Consider the following 13525-nt stretch of genomic DNA (forward strand, 5'->3'; position numbering starts at 1 on the left):
CTCCTGTCTGAGAGAAGGATGTCCTACTCTTTCCCCATAGGTGCCACAGGGAGTAGTTGAGCCCAGTGGGACAGTGGCATCTCCTAGAGAATGACTTTCTAATACATGTAGGGCAGTACCTGTGCTGGGGAAACTCACACCACTATCTATCCTGGCTACATGTGAGTGGGTTCCAGTGTGTGCTTGATGCTTTATACATGTGCATGATGCTTTCCTGATGGATTTGGCTTCTTTTGCAAGAGTCCCTACCCTAGACTGAAGGTGGACCAAGTGCAAGATCAACAGCTGGAAAAGTGACCAACCTGGAGAACAAACACTGGGATCTTTATTCTTCTGTGCTCAACACACTGGACAAAGTGAAATGCTCCCCTGATCCCCAGAGCCCCATGTGGAACCTGCATGTGTAGTGCAATACAGTACCTCTATTCTTTGTCTTTCATATTCTGATGTCATATGGGAGTGTCTCCTGCAACACTGTGCTTCTGTCTCTGTGCATTTTGGGGTGAGCAGTGGGAATATCCTGTGAGGTTTGGGGCTGACCCACACTTGTGTCCAGCATTCCTGCAGTAGGAAAGAGATTCTGGCTTCCAATAAACCTGCCAGTCTGGTGGAGGGATGCTGAAGCACTGCTCTGCCTGATCTTGGCCAGGTGAAGGTTTTTGTGGTGCCACCCAGCCCTCACTGCTCTCTGAGCCAGACCCACGCCCACAGACAGAGCCCACAGGGGTGCAGCTCCAGGGGTGCCTGGATGCTGCACCCACTTTATTTATATCCAGATATTTTGGGGCCTGATGGACCCTGCTGGTGGCACTGGGGACTGGAAGAGGGCAGGGAAGTGTTGATCAGAGTAGAGGAAATTTCCAAATCCAGTATTTAAGGCATCAAACCTTGTTGTTAATTCAACAACAGTTTTAGTGATGCTGGTTCCAGCCTCCAGCTCTTCCTGAGTTCCTGTAGTTGGCAGCTTTGGTATCCTCCAGCCTCATTTTATCTCTTTTTCCTGTTACCAAAGGTTGAAATTCCTCCTTAGAGACGGAGAGGAAGCCAAGCTCTGCAGGTGCACCAGATGTGTATTGCCATGTTTTGCACTGAATAAAGGAATGTATCAAACCTTGCTCCACTCTCCTTCCCGTGCTCCTGCAGCCTCAGGGAGATGCTGAGGCTGCTCCCCTGGGCTCCACTCCTTCCAGAAGGTTCCTGGAACATACCTCAGTGTGGTGGGGCATCAAATCAAAGCCATTTAGCAGATGTTAGTCAGTGTAGCTTCCTAAACTCGAGCAGGCCCACTGTAAGGGCTAGCAGTGGTGTCCAGAGGGGTGTTCCCAGGGAAGGAGGGTGCCCCACGTCCTTCCAGGCCCAGGTGGAGGTACTGTTGTCCTCAGTGTGCTCACAGCAGTTGGGGTGTTTCAGGCACTCCACTCTGCTCCTCTGGCAGTGCTGTTGTGTTGTGATGCTGTTGTGAGTCCCAGTGGTGGTTCCCTCTCATTTTGTGTATGATCTTGTGAATTTATTTGTTTCTCCCTTCCCTCTGCCAGTCCGAGTGACAGCAGCACACAGTAACTTATATTTCAGAGTAAATGATGTAAACCTTATCGTGTCTGTGTCCAGAATTATATTGATGAATAAATATCTGGTTTAATTGCACATTCAATGGATTCAATAAAAAGCACAACTCCTTGTGATGACCTGGGTGCCATCTGTGTCTGGTGCTGGTGTGTGTGAGGAGCAGAGCTGCTCCTGGGCTGCTGCTGCCAGGGGGTGCTCAGAGTGTGTCTGAGTGTGGATGGATTGAATTTAGCCCAGCCTGAGTAGCTGGCCCCTCTTACTGTGACAGAAGTAGTGAGAGCACTGTGGTCCAGCCCATTCTGGAGCTGTGTGAGCTCTGCAGGGCTGAGGAGCTGTGTGTCTGTGTGTGTGGGGTGGGGGTGTCCCACACCTGGGGAAGGCTGGAGAACCAGGCTGGGCTGTTGGGTGGGACACCTGACCCACTCCAACCTCTATTCCAAGATCTCCATCTGAGATGTTCCCTGCAGGTGGCACAAGGGAGGGGCAGCACTTTCCCACCACCTGTGTGTTCTCCATGGCTCCTCCTGACAGAGAGGCTTTAAATGTAAAATAAATGCACAATATTGCTTTCAATGTAAGGGCCGAATTCTTCACCCCCTTGCTTACCCTGTTTCATCTTGAACTTTCCAGAAATGTGGCCCTGAAATGGAGTTGTTGACCAGAGGCAGATTTGAAGGTGCTGAGATGGGTTTGGGGGCACAGTGTGGGGTGGAGGAAGGTTTGGGGCAGGTGGGCAGACAGGGAGAGCTTCACCCCCCGAGCTGTGAAATCCAGAACCCTCCATGGGCCAGGTTCTCTGGGAGGAAGGACATGTCAGTGGTGGTGGCACCAGCAGAGGCACCCTGACATCCTGCACGTGGATCCATGGATGGCTTTGGGTGTAATCTGGGGATCAGGGCAAGAACATGAGTGATTCTGTATTTATTTTGTCCTTCAGACAGGTACATTTGAGGCCAGTGCACTTAAAAGCATTGCTGATGTGAGGGGATGCTGCAGAAACACCCACAGAATTATTCATGGACAGGAGAATAGGTTTTTTATATCAGAAAATGTGGATCTTGTCTGTCCAAAGCATTGGAAGGTGATTCAGAGGCAGCCTGTGAGTGAGTACACGTGGGGGGTGTGCAAGGTCTGGAATTTGGGTTGATCCATTGCTTTATTTCATCTCTGGCTCTGCACAGCTCCTGCCAGGAGGGGACAGCCAGGGACAGGAGCAGAGGGAACAGCTCAGGCTGGGCCAGGGGGGTTGGATGGGATATTGGGGAGATTTATTCATGGAAAATTGTCCCGCCCTGGCACAGCTGCAGGGGCAGGGATGAGTCCCCAGCCTGGAGGGATTGTGTGGGTGTGGCACGTGGGGACAGGGGCCAGCGGTGGGAATGGTTGGACTCAATGATCTTGAAGTCTTCTCCATCCCCAAGGGTTCCGTGGCTCTGTGCTGAATCTCAGTTGTGCACGCGGTGCCCTGGCACTCCCTGAATCAAAATCTCAGCTGTAAAATCTCTTCTTTTTGCCATCGTTGTCTTGATTCCTATAACAGATACCCCTGCCCATGCCAGGCAGTTGGAACTGTGACCCTTAAGGTTCCTTCCAACCCAAACCATTCTGGGATTCCGTGATTCCGTGGCTGTCCCCGTCCATGAGCAGCTGGGTCATGACCCACTGCTCTGTAGCTGTTCAGCAGGGCCCTCAGAGCCAAACCACACAAGCTGGCAAGTGCATATTTTTGAATTTTTACCTTTTCTTTAATGATGTACCACAAAAAATGGAAGTTGAAATATATTTTTCTCCAAATATATATATTTATATAATATATAATCTTAGTTAACTCAAGTATATACATTGTATAATAAATAATGCTTATAAAAAGAGAAATTTTCTGAATATAAAATAAAAAAAAATCAACCTCTACAACTTTATACAAAACTTTGGATACAGCAGATTGATGGAAAAAGATCTTCCATTCAGTGCTAGAATACCTGGCTACAGTAAAATAATTACAAGGCAATAAATGTTCTATTTAATATTAAATACCTTTTCTTGATTAAAAACCAAACAAAGAAGGGATTTTGTTTAAAGTCGGGTACTGGGAGTCTTTCCAGACAGGGGATTTCATATATACTTTAAATAGATGCATATCAGAGGACGGCGTGGCTCGGCTGGGGGAGCTTCTGGAGCTCTCTGGGATTTGAATTTTCGGGAGCAAAGGCTCCTCTGAAGGGGGTCAGGAGCTTTTCGTGACACTCTGCATGGGAGGGACCCGGGGTTCTGCTCTGCCTGAGGCCCCTGCTCCCTGCCAGGGGTCTGTCCCCTTTATTGCTCTGCAGCTCCAGGGGCTGCTCATTCCCAGGAAAAGAGAGAGAGGAGCAGCAGCCCCAGCCCCAGTGGCCACCATTCCCTGGAATTCACTGCCTGGGCCGTGTTTGAGCGTGCCTCTTGGTCCTGGAGCCCACCAGGACAGAGGGAGTATTTATTTTGTAATTTCACAGGTCAGCACTCCTGGGGGAGGTAAACCCAGGGAGAGAGGATGTGCTCAGGGTCTGGGATGGCCTGGGGAGCATGGGGGGACAAACCCTGGTTCTTCTGCCTGGGAAGGGCCCTGGGATGTTGGCAAATCCCTGCTCATGGCGCAGAGCCTCCGTGCTGGATGACTGCTGACAGCTCAGTAAATCTCACGGCAGGGGAAGGCTCTGCCCAGCTTCGTGCTGTGCGACCACAGCTGGCTGGGACAGGGATTTCCTCTCTGCCTGGAGTCTCCCACGTTCAGAGCTGGTGCAGCAGCTCACCTGGCAGGTAACCTGTCCCCAGAGAGATCCCTGAGCTCCCTCTGGGATGTGAAGTCATGTTTAGTTAATAGTTACTGCCCTGATCCTTAAAATCCTCTCCCGGGCAGCTGCACGGTGAGGAGGGGGCTGGGACGATGCTGTCCCCTGTAGGAGGTGGCAGCAGTGCCCTGTGCCCTGCTCGTGTCCAGGGTCAGCTCTGCCTTCCTGAAGCCCTCCATGGGAGATGTGGGGCTGTGGGGAAAGAGTGGGCAGAGGGGAGGGGGAAGGAGGGACCACTCGTGGGCTCTGTTGGTGTGCTCAGACAGGTTTGGTTCTCCAGCATCACCTCGGAGCAGGAAGGAGGGAGCTGGGCTGGGCTGGGGGCTCCTTCCTCTCCCCACTGCATCTGCTGAGACCAGGAGAGCAGCAGCTGGGGGAGCTTTCACTGTGAAAAATCCATTTTCACCTGAGCCCCCGTGCTGGTGCCTGCAGGGGCTGGACCTGTGAGCAGGATGGGGAGCTTGGGGGTGGCTGTGGCAGCAGCTCTGCCTCGTGAGGCTGTGCCCTGCTGGGACTCACTGTCCCTGCTCTCTGCAGGCTGTCCTGTCCTGCCCGGGGCTCAGCAGTCGCTCCTTGCCTGGGTGAGGTGCCCAGAGCCTTCTCCGTGCCCTGGCTGCGGGTGTGTGCCCTGGCAGGAGTTTTGTGCCGTCCTCTGCGGCGCGAGGCCACGTGTGGGGCTGGCCGGGGCTGCCGGACCCCTCGGCCCCTCCGGAGCAGCCTCCACCAGCGGAGACCCACCCGTGCTTACTTGCAGGTGTGGACGTCGTAGACCCGCGTGCACTCCTGGCAGCTGACGTAGCAGCACCAGTGGAAGATGCAGTGACACTTCTCCTTGCGCTTCTCAGTCCGGGTGTTGTGGCCTCGCCCGCAGCACAGGAGGTCGCAGCCGTCGATGCCGTGGGAGGTGACGTTGCACGTTCTGTCCCTCGTCCCGAAGGAGCCCGTCTCCGGGTTGGGCTCACAGAAATTGGGGGAGTTCTCGTAGTACACCAGGTCCCGCTCCGTCGGCGGCTTGAACAGCGCGTACTTGGCCCTGAGAGTTTCTACCCAGCCCCGGGACTCGCGGTGCTTCTCCACCACCATCTCCGAGGCGCTGTCGTATTTATCCTTCAGGTAGTCCCCGATGGCGCGGAAATCGGGCTGGGCCCACCAGCAGGTCTTGACCTCGCAGCTCCCCGAGAGCCCGTGGCACTTGCACTTGAGGTGCATGTGGTCCAGGATGGTCTGCCCGGGGAAAGCAAAGTCAGCAGCAGCGGGCGCAACGCGGGCTTTGCTCTCCACCACCCCCCGTGACACCTGGGGTTAAATGTCTGATCTAAGCTCGGTCTGGGAAGCCCCGCCTTGAGTTTTGGGGCAAGTTTTGGGGAAAGTTTTGGGCCCCACAACATTAAAAAGGCATTAAACCACTAGACAGTGCCCAAAGGAGGCCACAAGGATGGGGAACGGTCTGGAAGGGCCTTAAGAGGGTACTTGGTTTGTTCAGCTGGTGGAGAGGAGTCTGAGGTTGGACCTCACTTAGGTCTTCAGCACCCTCAGGAGGAGCAGGGGACAGTATCAATCTCTTCACTCTTGTGACCAGTGACAGGACCCAAGGCAACGGCTGGAGAGGGGCCAGGGGAGGCTTGGTTGGATCTCAGGGAAAGGTTCTTCTCCCAGAGGCCAGGGAACGGTCCCAGAGCTCCAGGAGCGTTTGAACACTGCTCCCAGGGATGCCCAGGGTGGGACTGTTGGGGTGTCTGTGCAGGGCAGGAGCTGCACTGGATGATCCTGTGGGTCCTGTCCAGCCCAGGATATTCTCTGGTTCTACGATTCTGTAAGCACGGGGTGGTTGGAGATGCTGGGGGGCTTTACAGATCTCCAGAGGTGTCACACTAAAAAGCACAGCTGAGGTGGGCAGCTGCTCTGATCATCCACCCCATCTAACCCAACCCAACCAACCCAACTCAACCAACCCAACCCAACCAACCCAACCCAACCCAACCCAACCCAACCCAACCCAACTCAACCAACCCAACCCAATCCAACCCAACCCAACCCAACCCAACCCAATTCAACCCAACCCAACCCAACCCAACTCAGCTCAACCCAACACAACCCAACCCAACTCAACCAACCCAACCCAATCCAACCCAACCCAATCCAATCCAACCCAAACCAACTCAAGCAACCCAACCCAACCCAGCCCAACCCAACTCAACCCAATCCAATCCAATCCATCTAACCCAACCCAACCCAACCTAACCCAACCAACCCAACCCAACTCAACCAACCCAACCCAATCCAATCCAACCCAAACCAACTCAAGCAACCCAACCCAACCCAGCCCAACCCAACTCAACCCAATCCAATCCAATCCATCTAACCCAACCTAACCCAACCAACCCAACCCAACTCAACCAACCCAACCCAACTCAACCCAATCCAACCCAACCCAACCCAACCCATCTAACCCAACCCAACCCAACTCAACCAACCTAACCCAACCCAACCCAACTCAACCCAACTCAATCCAATCCAATCCAATCCAATCCAATCCAATCCAATCCAATCCAATCCAATCCAATCCAATCCAATCTATTCTAATCCAGTCTAACCTAATCCCAATGTCTGATCCTTTTGTGAGATCCTTCCTGTCCTATGTGTGTGGACAGTCAGAGCCCAGAGAAGCTGAGGGCTGGAGATGTTTCTGAGCCCTGTGGATAGAGACTGATCCCTGTCCTCTCCTTGCTAATGACCTTTCCTTTATGTCCCAGATCCAGCAGTTTGTACTAAAAAGTGTGTGAAATTGGGAATCTACAGACAGGACTCTTCACCAAAATCTCCTTTGTGCAGAGCAAAATAATCACTGATTTTAAATAAAGTTATTGGAGTTTGGTGGGGGATTTTTGTACTGGAAGCTGTCAGGCTTCTTTCCTTCCACTTCTACCTGCTGTGATATTGAAAACCCATATCAGTGTTAGCTTCAAAAGCATTGCTGGAAAGGTCCCACTGGGTTTGCAAATGATCCAGGGCAGGCAGAGGCCCAGGTACTACTGACTGCAGGAATGGAATGGAATGGAATGGAATGGAATGGAATGGAATGGAATGGAATGGAATGGAATGGAATGGAATGGAATGGAATGGAATGGAATATTCCAGTTGGATGGGACTGTGACTATCATCTACTCCAAGGAATCAATTGGGTGGGATAATGTTATAACAGGGAACATGCAGGAAGGAGGCACTGGGAGGAACATCCGCTTCATCCACTGCTCACCTGGGGTTGGGTTTCTATGCATGACCTTGGAAAGTGCTGAGGATGCCCAGGGAAGCTGTGGCTGCCCCACCTCAGCAATGCCCAAGGCCAGGTTGGACGGGGCTTGGAGCAACCTGGAAGGTGTCCCTGCCCATGGCAGAGGTGTGGAACAAGATGGGCTTTAAGGTCCCATCAACCCAAACCAATCTGGAATTCTGTTTGCACTGGAATCAAGGAATATCTTAGCTCTTAACCCTGTGTGTGTTTGGAGGGAGAGGAAATGCCATGCCCCGGAAAATTCTCCTAGAAAATTGCTGCCTGGGAATTCCTATGGTCCCACTCCATCAGGAGGAGCCGCACTGGGCTGTCCATGGAGGACTGGGCACCCAGCCTGTCACATTGCACACCCAGCCTGTCACATTGCACACTCAGCTGTCCCAGTGCACACTCAGCCTGTCCCAGGGCACACTCAGCCTGTCACATTGCACACTCATCTGTATCAGTGCACACTCAGCTGTCCCATTGCACACTCAGCTGTCCCCTGTGCACACCCAGCCTGTCCCAGTGCACACTCAGCCTGTCCCATTGCACACTCACCTGTCCCATTGCACACCCAGCCTGTCCCAGTTCACACTCAGCTGTCCCATTGCACACTCAGCTGCCCCATTGCACACTCAGCCTGTCCCATTGCACACTCAGCCTGTCCCAGGGCACACTCAGCCTGTCCCCATTGCACACTCAGCTGTCCCATTGCACACTCAGCTGTCCCCTGTGCACACCCAGCCTGTCCCATTGCACACTCAGCCTGTCCCATGCACACTCAGCCTGTCCCAGTGCACACTCAGCCTGTCCCATTACACACTCACCGTCCGGCCGGCCTCGTTGTTGTGCCTGTTCATGGCCGAGCGCGCGTCCGGCCGGTTCTCCCGCGCGTCCGCGAACTCCCGGGACACCAGCACCCCGAAGTCGGCGTCCTCGCTGCACCCCCCCCACTTCCAGCCGTCCCCCGGGGGTCCCTTGTGGTGGGAGTCACAGCCGCAGATGGTGGAGGTGCCCTCGGCGCAGGAGCGGGTGACGGCGAAGGCCACCCCGGCCGAGGCGATGGCGTGCACGAAGGCAGATTCTCGTGTGGCTGCAGAGACACGCAGGTCACTGGTCATGCAGCGCTGCTGTTCTCCTTCCCAGCCTCCCCCAGCAGCACCTACACCTCATTGAACAGCAATAAGTGATTTCGTTAATTTGTTAATGAAGGTTTCCCGGGAGCTGCCAGCATTGCCCTTGGGCAGGAGGAGGTGGGGCAGGGGTGTGACTCCAGCTCTGGGGCAGCGTTTCCCAAACACAGGATCCAGGATTTGATCCAGCATGGGTGCTCAGGGGTGAACAAGGCATCGGTAGCAGCTTGAGGGGCCTCAGGAGAGAATTACTGGAGTAATTCCTGGCCTGGGAACCCAGAGAGGGGCTGCATGCCAGGGGCTAGAGATGGAGGAGCTCACTGACCTGGGGAAAGGTTTCGGGTGATGCAGGACACACTGTGGGAGAACAGGGGTTTGACCCTCCGTGGCTCTCCCAAGCACAGTCAGGGTCTCAGAACCAGTTTTCTCCCTGGGGACACCTTTTGGCTCGGAGCTCTGCAGAGGTGCAGCTCCCTGGGCAGTGACACTGGGCTGCTTCGGCCCATCTATGAGGATGGAGACTTCAGGTCTCTAAACCCAGAGCAGCTGTTGGAGTCAATGCAACCTTGTGCCAGTGGCAGGAGGCTGGGAGGGGCTGCAGGCCAGAGCTCAGGGGCTGTGGTGCCTGGGCTGGAGGGCTCTGACTGCCTCGTGGGTCTGCTGTGATGGGATCACAGGGACAGTCGTCAGCAGGTGTGGGATGAATCAGAAATTTCTGCTGAGAAAAACACCTTGGAGCCAGTCCTCTCCTTCCAGAGCAGGAGCCATGTAGGAGCCATCTCTGCTGTGCCCTGCATCCCTGCCCTGCTCCTGCCTCGTGCCCGGGGACAGCAGCCCCTCTCCCAGCCTCAGTCTCTGCAGAGGTGGGTCTGGCTCCCAAAAGCCAGGTTTGCCAAGCTGGGCTGCTGCCAGCAGAGCAGCTCTGAGGGGAGGAGGCTGCGGGTGGGTGCCAGCTGTGGGAATGTGCAGCCCTGCCCGGGGACCTCCCAGATGGGATCTCCAAGCGGGGCTGCTCCGTCCTGGCTGTGTCGGCAGCACCCCGCTGAGGTTTTCATCTCCTTTCAGTCCAAACTCTGCCCTCCTTGCCCTTCCCATCCCCGATGTGCCAGCGGGGGTCCAGCCTCTGCCCAGCAAGGTTTTCCTCGGGATCTTTCCCCAGCTGCTCGTGCTGGTTCCGCCGGGGGCTGTGGGCACCGGTGGCAGGTCCCTGCTCCCAGCGAGGTGTTTCAGCCTGACAAGGCTCTCGGGTGGCCCGTGAGCAACGCAGATCAGATCAGATCAGATCAGAGGATCCCTCCTGGCCCCAGCCCAGGACAGCCCGGGGACAGGGGGAGGACACGAGTCACTCTCGGGACCGATGAGGCTCCGCTTGCCCTGGGAGCTGTGAACGGGCACGGGGAGCAGGATCCTGCGGGCCGGGCCGGGACCGAGCCGGGCCGGGCTGGGACCGAGCCGGGCCGGGCTGGGACCGAGCCGGGCCGGGCTGGGACCGAGCCGGGCTGGGCCGGGACCGAGCCGGGCCGGGCTGGGACCGAGCCGGGCTGGGACCGAGCCGGGGCCGGGCTGGGACCGAGCCGGGCCGGGCTGGGACCGAGCCGGGCTGGCAGTGCCCACAGGGTAGGGCCACCATGGACACAGCTCATGCCCCCCACGTCCCCTGTCCCCCGTGTCCCCCGTGTCCCCCGTGTCCCTCCTGTCCCCCGTGTCCCCCGTGTCCCCCCGCACGGAGCCGGCGCGGGGGGGAGCGAGCTGCGATCAAACCGCAATTTCGCCTTGAAATTCTCGCCTGGGTCTGGGCGAGGAGCTGGGAGAATTTCCCAGAGATGAAATGCGGGAGCAGCGTTCCCAGAACCAGGGGAGGGGCTGCCGAGGGAGGATTAGAGCCGCCTTGACAGTGCACCACTGCGACTGTGTCCCAGCCGGGCCCGTTACCTGCTGGGACACTCAATTTGCCATTGTTCCCGCGGTGTCACACTGTATTACCAGCATAATGCGGAATGTTTCCGCCGGCCAGCGTACCCACGGCACAGAGCACTGGCATTCCCCAGGAGCACCTCGTAGCAACGGGGCAATGTTCCCCTGTCCTGCCGTCACCCTCCAATCCCGCCAGCCCGGCTGGGAAATCCCTATTGATGGCGCTCCCCAGCCCCCCGGAATGGCTAAAGGGCGTGTGAATGCGGCAGCGATTTGAAACGACTGCGGCGCTGCGATGGTATCGCTCGCCCTGCCTCACAGTAGGGGAGGAAGCTTAGCTCTTTCTCATCGGTATAAGCTTATTTTTCTCTCTCCCTCTCTCCTTTCCCTCCCCCTCCCTTTAAGCTGCTGAGTTTATATCAAGCCGGCCCCTGATCCCACACACCCCTGTTTAGATGCAAATGACTGCGGGTGTCATGGCTGAGAAAAGCCGTGGGTTATCGTGGTGCGGGTCTGCCTTTTCACAGCTCGTGTCAGGGGCTTAGCCGGGCTCCGGGGACCCCCGACGGCAGCCCGGGCCCAGCTGCCGCCGCCCCCGCAGCTGCCCCGGCGGGATGCGCCGCCCGGCCCGAGCATCCTCCCGGAGCATCCTCCCGGAGAGTCCCGGAGAGTCCCGGAGAGTCCCGGTGTGTCCCGGTGTGTCCCGGTGTGTCCCCGGAGTGTCCCCGGAGTGTCCCCGGTGTGTCCCGGTGTGTCCCGGTGTGTCCCCGGAGAATCCCCGGAGAGTCCCCGTTGTGTCTCGGTGTGTCCCCGGTGTGTCCCCAGAGAGTCCCCGTTGTGTCCCGGAGTGTTCCCGGTGTCTCCCCGTTGTGTCCCCGGTGTGTCCCGGTGTGCCCCGGGCAGGACAGCAGCCGGGGCAGCCCGGGCTCGGGGGCAGCGGCTGGGGAAGGTGTGATCCCGCCGAGGCTCTGCCGAGCTCCAGCCCTGCCCGTCCCTGCTCCCCTTCCCCAGCGCAGGAATCGCTCCCCAGCTGCCCGCGGGCGCTGCCAGCCCCGCCTGGGAGCTGTAACCAAAATCACCTATTCCATCACCAGCCCAGAGAGCGGCGATTGCTCGCCCTGCCCGGAGCAACGCGTGGCTGCTGGCTCAGCCCTGGTTTGGGCAGGACTTGGCTGGAAGAGCCATTGGATTTAGATAAGAGCTGACCTTATTTTACAAAGAAAAGGGAAAGGAGGGAAGGGGAAAGCAGGTTTTTCTTCCCTCCTTATCCCAGACTGCACACCTGCAGTATAAATCATCTTGGGGAATCTGCTTGTAAAAACATGATCTTACCCCACATTCAGGGGTTATTTTTTGGTGTGTTTTTTTTTTTTTTTTTTTTTTTTTTTTTTTATGGCCTGGGTTAGAAAGTAAGACATGGAAAAAAGAAAAGGTAGAATCACAGAACTATAGAACAGTTTGGGTTGGGAGGGACCTTGAAGCCCATCCCATCCCACCCCTGCCATGGCAGGGACACCTCCCACTGTCCCAGGCTGCTCCAGCCCTGTCCAGCCTGGCCTTGGGCACTGCCAGGGATCCAGGGGCACCACAGCTGCTCTGGGCACCTGTGCCAGGGCCTGCCCACCCTGCTAGAGAACAATTCCTTCCCAATCTCCCACCCATCCCTGCCCTCTGGCAGTGGGAGCCATTCCCTGTGTCCTGTCCCTCCAGCCCTTGTCCCCAGTCCCTCCCCAGCTCTCCTGGAGCCCCTTTGGTCCCTGCAAGGGCTCTGAGCTCTCCCTGGAGCTTCTCCAGGTGAGCACCCCCAGCTCTGCCAGCCTGTCCCTGCAGGAGGATCATCAGTGGCCTTAGGACACCAAAGCCTGGGCAGCTGCAGCAGCCAAACCCTTGTGAGTCTGATTCTGGGGTGGGAAATGTGGAGAAACCCGGGAGGGCGAGGGCAGAGCCTCGCCAGGGCTGCTGCTCAGCAGCTCCCAAAGGGGTTCAGAGCCTGGGGTTTCCCTGAGCTGCCTCTGGTGATCTTTGTTGCAGGAGGAGAGGCTGGAGCTGTGGGTGGCACTGGGGAGGGAAGTGAGGTGGGGATGGGAGGGGAGGACCTGGAGGCAGGAATGCCTTGGGTGTCAGGGAGGGCAGCCCTGTGCCCCCACACTGCTCACAGCCCGGAGGATGTCCCAGGAGGAGCCCCGGGAGGCCTGGACACACACCTGGACACTGTGCCAGGCCAGGGTCTGCTCAGCTGAGCCCTCCCACCCTGCTGCTCTGCAGGCTGAGCCCTCCTCCAGTGGAAGTGACCATGGTTAACATGTCTGCAGCTCCTTTAAAATGAAATCATTCTCAGTTTCTTTTCAGGCTCTGTTAGAAATGATTTTTGATGCTGTTGTAGTGAGAACTGCACCTTTGAAGGTTTTCCAAAATAGCCTCAATCTACCTGAGGGAGCAGCAGGTGAGATTATCCAAGCTAATACTGACAGGGGATTTCACCCAGGTGTTTGTGAGGTGAAACCCTGACCCTTTGTTGGCCAAATGCAGCATGTGAACTGTGGCAGGGATTGCCTTGGTTTGGGTTTTGGTTTTGGTTTGTGGGGCTGCACCCCCGGGTGTGCTGGAAGTCAGGAAAAGGGAGCATGGCAAGGGTGGCCACAGGATCCACATTCTGGGCCCAAAACTCTTGGTTTGAGAACCACCTAAAGGGCTCCAGGAGAGCTGGAGAGGGACTGGGGACAAGGGCTGGAGGGACAGGACACAGGGAATGGCTCCCACTGCCAGAGGGCAGGGATGGGTGGGAGATTGGGAATTGGGAATTGTTCCCTGTG

General features: G+C 56.5%; 2 protein-coding genes across 3 annotated transcripts in view; one reads left to right on the forward strand and one right to left on the reverse strand.

The window, feature by feature from the left end:
- Window positions 1–1682, forward strand: part of NSF (N-ethylmaleimide sensitive factor, vesicle fusing ATPase) — a 77898-nt gene extending 76216 nt beyond the window's left edge. The window contains exon 21 of one of the 2 annotated variants that reach the window (XM_021539885.2): window positions 41–1682. In XM_021539885.2, coding sequence (XP_021395560.1) covers window positions 41–56 — 16 coding nt within the window. In that variant the 3' untranslated portion in view covers window positions 57–1682. The remainder of the gene's footprint in view (window positions 1–40) is intronic. The other variant, XM_021539884.2, reaches the window with a different exon arrangement.
- Window positions 1683–3981: 2299 nt separating this feature from the next.
- The window catches only part of WNT3 (Wnt family member 3), a 52535-nt gene continuing 42991 nt past the window's right edge, over window positions 3982–13525 (reverse strand). Inside the window, exons 3-4 of the mRNA XM_021539883.3 lie at window positions 8493–8758; window positions 3982–5615 (exon numbers count right to left, since the gene is read on the reverse strand). Coding sequence (XP_021395558.3) covers window positions 5136–5615; window positions 8493–8758 — 746 coding nt within the window. The 3' untranslated portion in view covers window positions 3982–5135. The remainder of the gene's footprint in view (window positions 5616–8492; window positions 8759–13525) is intronic.

The sequence above is a fragment of the Lonchura striata genome, chromosome 25, assembly GCF_046129695.1.
Source record: "Lonchura striata isolate bLonStr1 chromosome 25, bLonStr1.mat, whole genome shotgun sequence".
NCBI lineage: Eukaryota > Metazoa > Chordata > Aves > Passeriformes > Estrildidae > Lonchura > Lonchura striata.